The sequence below is a fragment of the Triticum dicoccoides genome, chromosome 3A, assembly GCF_002162155.2.
Source record: "Triticum dicoccoides isolate Atlit2015 ecotype Zavitan chromosome 3A, WEW_v2.0, whole genome shotgun sequence".
NCBI classification, from domain to species: Eukaryota; Viridiplantae; Streptophyta; class Magnoliopsida; order Poales; family Poaceae; genus Triticum; species Triticum dicoccoides.
The window spans coordinates 569025913-569032994 of NC_041384.1; the positions used below are offsets into that span (position 1 = coordinate 569025913).

Consider the following 7082-nt stretch of genomic DNA (forward strand, 5'->3'; position numbering starts at 1 on the left):
TATCCGTACAACTAGATGGCTTGGAGTTGTAAATAACACTGAATAATTGTTTCTCAGTACAACCTTCATCGACCAAGGTTGTCAACGCTTGAAATCCTTTTTTTTCGCTTTGTGGATGAGAACAACTACTACGCAAGTGCGTGTGCAGAATCTGAAAGGGAATGTATACCCAGCGAGCAGAAAAAAGCTAATGGAGAAAAGGAGATAATATGATCTGATCAAAAGGTTCCAAGAAACCAGAAATTGCTAATGGAGGTCAGATTCTGTGGAGCCCGAAATAAATCAAGAATCAACTTTTCAAGTTTCAAAAATTCTGATTTTTTATACATCTACACAGAATCTTTTGAAACTTACAAGGTTAACCTTCAATTTTTGCAAAAATTAAGGTTCCATTGAGCCAAAAATCCTCACTCCCAAGAATGAACTCTTTCGGCCTAGAAAAGGCAATATTTCCTTATCTATCTTGTGAATATTTTCTGAAACCAATATTATGCAAAATAATACTCCCTCCGTTCGGAATTATTTGTCCTGAAATGGATGTATCTAAATGTATTTTAGTTCTAGATACATTCATTTCCGAGACAAGTAATTCGGAACGGAGGGAGTAATTTACTAGCAACTTAGACTCCGTCAGGAAATAATCGTTCCTTGTTTGACTTGGCGAGTATCGACAGCACAACATAATTAAGCGGTGGTATTGGTCCAGTTGCAACACAGTTTACCAGAACTGACAGGAAATCTCTAGCAGCTGCCACCAGTATGGACACATATGCACATAAATATTCACAAATTAAGGGCTATTATTGAAAATGGAATGAACAATCTCGTTATGTACAAGTTCTTGTAAGATAGAAACCCCAACTTCACATCACTAGGGCTCCCATACACGCAGGGCCATAATTCGACCTCCCTTTCATCCTTTCCTTGGTAAACTTATCATGAATGCTTATAAATAGTGGAGTACTACAGAAGAGAGGCCAAGAACTCCAGATGGAGAAATGAAAGAATTAACAGTTACACACACACGGGAAAGACTTCAGCGATTCAAGGAGCTCCTCCTCCAGGACCATCACCAGTGATCATCTGCAAGGCATGCCAACAACCTATGACCATTACTTCCAAACGAAATGGTTCAAGCAATTTTAGCACCGTAAACACCAGCAACATACAATATATGTTGAGCACCCCTTTTTATTATTGGAGATGGAGCACCACATATTATTAGTAGTGCAGAAGAAACGCCATGGAATATGTGCTAAGAATTGAGAAGATCCAAAACATCATCCAAGCTCAATTCTTCAGATGCAATGCAACAGACTACCTCAGAAGTTCAAACAACTTAATATGTATGCCTGTGCTTAGAAAAAGTGTTGTGGTGCTTACCTTAGATATCATCACTGACATAAGTCCGGGAGTAGCTCGCTATCTTCACAATCGTCTTTGCTATTTACAACTCCGAGCTGGGCCTCCCTGTTCAGGCTCTCAGTGTTATTTACAAGCTCGGCTTGGTGGTTAACGTTCAAGTTCTTATTTACAGCAGCAGCAGCAGCACTATCTTCTACTAAATATTGGCCAACAGTGTTATCATCAGAACTATTTGGGACTTCAGACATGCAATCCAAAGAACTGCAACTGCTTCTGGAAGAGAGTCTACCATCTGCTGAAAATCCAGACTTATGTCGCTGCAGCAACCCACTTCTGTTACTATCAGGTGTGTTCACCCTAAAGGGAAAAAAGAAGGGAATTAGAAATTAGCACAATGATCAAAATAGAATAACATCAACACACCATCATCATTATACAAGGAAGATTTATCAGACTTTATCAACCTGATGGATGTACTACATGACTAACTTAACACAATCACTAACATAAGGCACCAAGCACAAATGCAAGCTTAGAGCAAACCTTGTCTGTTGAAACCTAGATGTGTGAAGTGAGTCAAAGACCGGTATGAGATTCTTTGACCTTGATTCCACATTATAAGTCTGGACTTTTTCAATTTCGATTTCCCCTGAAATGTTATCAGTGGCGTATGCATCTAAGGTGTCGCTCCCTATTACTTGAAAGTGCACCTGGGCCACCAGTTAACACACAGGTGTTATGAATGCAGAAACATAGAAAACAGAAGAGACAAATGTGGCATTGAACGAAAACAGGTAAAAAGAAGTACCCCGGATCTTGACCAGACTGGAATTTGCACAACATGTGTCTGCAGTTCACTCTCAGAAATATAATAATTATGATTTTCATCAGCGCTAAGCTTCAGCCTTTCAGTAGCAGCACCATTGGACGGATAGATACTAGTTCCTTTCCTGACAACTTTCTGGAAAATTTTATTATTTTCACCACTGTCAAAATCATTATATAAATTACTCTCAGCAGTATCTCTTCTATTTCTCTTTTGACAAACATCCCACTTCTGAAGAGGTTCAATAACAAATCTTGTGTCAGTTTCTCTTTGAGATCCATAAGAAGTGGCATCTGAAGGATAATCAATTCCAGAATCTGGTTCAGCTGAGTGATGGAGAACATACTGTATGATACTCCCAGACGGAGAAAAAACTAGTAAATAATACTTCATACAAAGCAAACTGTCATCTGAATTAACACCACCCTTGCAGTTGTGAAATGTTGAAGCGATAGCACCAGAAATTGGACTGGAAACACCTGTTGCAAATGCTGCAGCACCATGGACAGCACCCTTCAACAAGTTACTCCCATTTCTTATTCTACTAACAACAGATAATGCGACAGGGGGGCCAGATAGAGAAAGCATCTTCTGACTAAGGCTCATAGAGGGGCTTGCGTTCTGAGACCAATGAGTGGCATGCTTAACTGATGAATCCACAACATAATTATTTTCTGCAAGGTTGTTATCACTATAGCGAAAGCTTGTGGATCCACTATATGGAGATATTGCAAAGAAATGACTTGTTCCCCTCGACGAGCTAATCAGTATCCATTCACTGTCGTCGCTAAAGCTGATATCTTTTATGACCTATCATAAAGGTCATATTGTTATAAGTCATCAAATATAAAGGAAATGATTAAGTAATACGAATGCATTTAGCCAGAAAATGAAATATGAATGCCAGCTTACCGCATTGGTGATGCCTCTTTGCAATTTAAACAAATGAACATAGGTACCATTTGGACCATCTTCTGATGCACTCCCATCCACAGAAGGCATAATGCGAAAAACATTGATGTTTCGGCCATGAATAGAAGCTGTCACCAGCAAAGTTCCACTGGGATCAAAACAGAGTGCTGAAATGGGACTTGTATGTGCCCTGAACTGAACTATCATTGCTTTAGATACAATATCTCGAACAATGACCTGCCATTGAAAGGGAACAGCATCTATGTCACATTTCATGAAGTACATAAGACAAACATAGCTGATAGCACATATAATTGTAGAAAGACACATGTTTGAAGATAATCACAATTTAGTAATTCAACTTAATCGAAGAGGGCAAAGTTTTGTCATCCAACGCCCATCCATCTACTCCCTCCGTTACGAATTACTTGTCTTAGATTTGTCTAGATACGGAGGTATCTAGCACTAAAATGAGTCTAGATACATCCGTATCTAGACAAATCCAAGACAAGTAATTCGGAACGGAGGGAGTACTATCTTTGATTCCCATGCCGACCAAAGGAAGGAGGGATTTACTTCCCACCCGTCCTACTAAACTTACTTTATTTAGGTTATAGTTCGAGAAAAAACGACACATCGCTACAAGGAAACAGAACTTTTCATTATCTTCTGAACAAAGCAAACTAACAAAATCTTTTCGGGGGGTTAGAATGGAGACAGCCATTCTATTATGTTGTCTCTATAGTTTTGCACGGCATCTACACAGGGTTGAATGGAGCAGACGATACTCGTGAAATTACCAACCACATTGTCAGGTTGTTACCCACAGTCACATCGGTTATTAGGTCCCTAACGGTCTTAAAATTCGTCGTTTTATGTATGATTCGCATGTGGAGACAACATAATAGAGTATCCCATATGCCATAACCAATTGGTTTACCACCTTTGGGATAAGAGAGTCCATGAAGAACATATGCGGTGTGATAAATAACGTACCGTTCCAGCATATTCACTGTCAATAGTATGCCCATTTGTTACTCCATTTGCTTTGAAGCCAGCATTCCCTTGCTTTATATTACCATTACCATTTGGAATCATGTCTGAATAATACCTGGACAGCTTCTTATAGCCAACATCACCAAGCGTCACAATGCCAGCAGCCAATTGCTTGCTTGATTCTTTTGCATAGTATGCAACCACACTGCCATTTGAACCAGGAGGCGGAACTATGGGAGACAGGCTAAGAAGCTGAGGGCTAACACGGCCTGTATTTGGAACTGGAACTGGACTCCCAGAATACGCAATCCATCTTGGACCTAACCCAAGTGGGCCATAACCAGAAATCGGTGAAACTATAGGGCTGGTAAGAAGTGTATAGTCCAGCTCCAATGTCGCAGCATCAAAACAATGGATCTGCAAAAGGTTTGTTCCATTAAGATCATCCATGATCCAAATACCGATTTAGAACCAGGAAGTATGCATACCTGAGTAGCCTGAGAAACAGCTACAACTCTAGGACTGCACCTTATGGAATAAACAGCTGATCTGAACTTCATTGAATGAACATAACCATGGTCCTTCAGCGAATAAAAGCGAACGATGGTAGGCAGTTTTTCACTGCCACTATTATGGTAAGTGCCATTAGTTCCATTGAAGCCAGGGCCATTGGCATCATGGCCGTTTGCACTTCCTGTGCTAGTTCCACCACCAGCAAGAGCCAGCAATGGCCGTGCATCTACAAATCTGTCTTCACCTCTCTTAGAGGCAATTGGTTTCTTCAGCAGTTGTATGAAAGAAACAGCACCATCATGTCTTGATTCTATCTGTCTTACATCATCAGCTTGTTCAACATCCCACACTTGGAAGCCAGATCTGTATGCTAGCAGCAAAACCTGTCGCAGCACGTCACCCCCACATTCAAGTTTATCAAACCCAGCCCATTGTACCTGTAAATCACATGAGAGGACATGTATTAGCACATTTTCACAGTGAGATATTATTACTTATGAGGATTATAAGAATCAAATCATATATTCAAGAAGATTACAAGCCTATACACTTTGCATGGAAATGCTAATCGTCTAAGATACTGACTATAACACAATGATACTTGTCAGTATGAACCACTAATCATCAGTTTCAAGATCAGGAACAACTTTTTTCTTGACATAAAGTATATTTTAATACATAGTACGGTGATATTCAAGGTTAATGACACAGCAAAATTTCCGATTTAGCCCTTTTTACAAGAAAAAATGTCGTGTTACAATGTCAAAAGGTTAAGAAATAAGAATACAACTCACACTCCCATATCCGTTAGTAGATTCAGTGTGCATAATGAATGTATCACTACAACTTTACACGGACAAGGAATGATGTAGAATATGCATTGTCATAGTGTCCTGACCTGGCCCAACAGGAACATTTCGGATCCAGATAATTGCAACCAGAACTCAAAGCTAGCTTGTATATTCATGAATCATGATAACTCTTACGATTCCACATCTGCGGCTTGTCTACTCATCAGACACTTTGCATTTCTGCTAGATATTAGCTACTACAATAACATGCCAAAAGAGCAGTACACGATGCAAACATCAGCAGTTGGGTATATGGTGTTCAGCATAAATGCGTCGACACTAACAATAAATAGCAAAATTGCCACATACGGTTGTGCAGCTCTGGTGGAGGAACAAAATTGGCAGTTCCTTCCGGCCACAATTATTTTTTTGCTGGGTTTGCATCGGTTACCCTTATTAATGCACACGTGGGACAACTAAAATCGTGCATACTAGTGTCCAATTATTAGCAATCTAACCAACACTTGCTATGCTTGAGGAGCGACCAGCGGAAAATTTCGAAAGGAAAAAGAGGATCGAAAGAGGGAGGGGGCGGAACCTGGTCGCGGCCCGCATCGTCGTCGTGGCTGGCGATCGAGTTGACCAGCGAGGCGCCGGCGGAGCGCAGCGTGGAGGCGGCCGTGGAGGCCCCCGAGGAGACGATGCGCATGTAGCTGGAGAGCGAGCGCGCAGAGAAGAGCCCCCCGCCGCCGGTGCCGCGAGGAGCCTGCGCGCCGTTCCGCATCAAGCCAAGCCTAGCCCAGCCAGGGACCCGTGCACGCTACCGCCACCGGGCACCGCCGCTCCTCCTCCTCCTCAGATGCGAAACGGAGCCTTGGCCCGCAAGCTAAACCAAACCTAGACGGAACGCGCTTGCTTGGCTTGACCTGGGCGGCGGTGCTGCGGCGATCGAATCGGCGGCTGAGGTCCCCCCGGGCTGTTTCTCTTGTGGCTCGGAGGAGGCTCTTGCAAGAAACAGCCCACCAACCGTATCCTTAGGTGAGCGACATGGCCGCGCGCGGGCGAGCTCGGAGGTGGGGGGAATCAGCACGGGCGGGAGGGGCGAGAGCCTGGATGGGGCGGCGAGGACTGGTGGTGGGGAGGCCGGCGAACTGGTGGTGGTCGGGCGAGCAATTCGATCGGAGAAAGCGAGGGTTTGCGGGTTTGAGCCCTGTTCTTTCTTTTTTCCTTTGGCCGTGTGGGAACGGGGAGGGGAAGGGGACGGAGACGGACGGGGCCCCGGAGATGGGATCGATTAGGTGAAAAAATATAGAACTGGATTGGAGGAGTATTGAAAAATCAAATCGGTTGCTGCCTTGCTTCCGCTGAGTTTTCGAATCGGATCGGAAAATAATAATGATGCGAAGCCAAGCCGGTTGGCGTTCCCTAGTTTTGCTTGGCTTCGTGTGGAGTTTTGATGCGGCAAGAAAGCGGAAGACGAGGCGGCCAAGGGAGGGAGCCGAGGTTAAGGAGTAGTAACGGGGATCGGTTATCTCGCCTACCCGACTACGTTCGCGTCGTTGCCTCGCCGGCTACGTTTCCCTGCTCTCTCTCTCGTGTCGTGTGGTCCTCTCCTTCGCGTCCGACGGATCTGCCTGGCACGGTCGGGTTCGGTGAGTCGATTCACCGTGCTAGGTGGG

The 7082-nt window shown here is 43.5% G+C and overlaps 1 protein-coding gene across 2 annotated transcripts; it reads right to left on the bottom strand.

The window, feature by feature from the left end:
• Positions 1-780: 780 nt before the first annotated feature.
• On the bottom strand, positions 781-6844 carry LOC119269242 (autophagy-related protein 18f-like). Of its 2 annotated transcripts, none has more exons than XM_037551040.1 (8): positions 6002-6844; positions 4588-5049; positions 4100-4516; positions 3104-3340; positions 2174-3001; positions 1909-2075; positions 1384-1722; positions 781-1103 (listed from the first exon to the last, which is right to left on the bottom strand). In XM_037551040.1, the coding sequence occupies exons 1-7, from the start codon at positions 6185-6187 to the stop codon at positions 1395-1397; spliced, it is 2625 nt and encodes an 874-aa protein (XP_037406937.1). In that variant the 5' UTR covers positions 6188-6844; the 3' UTR covers positions 781-1103; positions 1384-1394. The 2 variants fall into 2 exon arrangements, with proteins under 2 accessions (XP_037406937.1, XP_037406936.1); XM_037551039.1 differs by having other exon boundaries at positions 781-1083; positions 6002-6842.
• Between the last annotated feature and the right edge of the window lie 238 nt (positions 6845-7082).

What these genes read in the sequence shown, in the direction of transcription:
- LOC119269242 (XM_037551040.1), bottom strand. Translation starts at nt 6,187, where the DNA reads ATGCGGAACGGCGCGCAGGCTCCTCGCGGCACCGGCGGCGGGGGGCTC. An exon ending in ACGATGCGGGCCGCGACCAG is followed by an intron (nt 5,050 to 6,001) that starts GTTCCGCCCCCT and finishes TGTGATTTACAG; the next exon opens with GTACAATGGGCTGGGTTTGA. An exon ending in AAAGAGGCATCACCAATGCG is followed by an intron (nt 3,002 to 3,103) that starts GTAAGCTGGCAT and finishes CCTTTATGATAG; the next exon opens with GTCATAAAAGATATCAGCTT.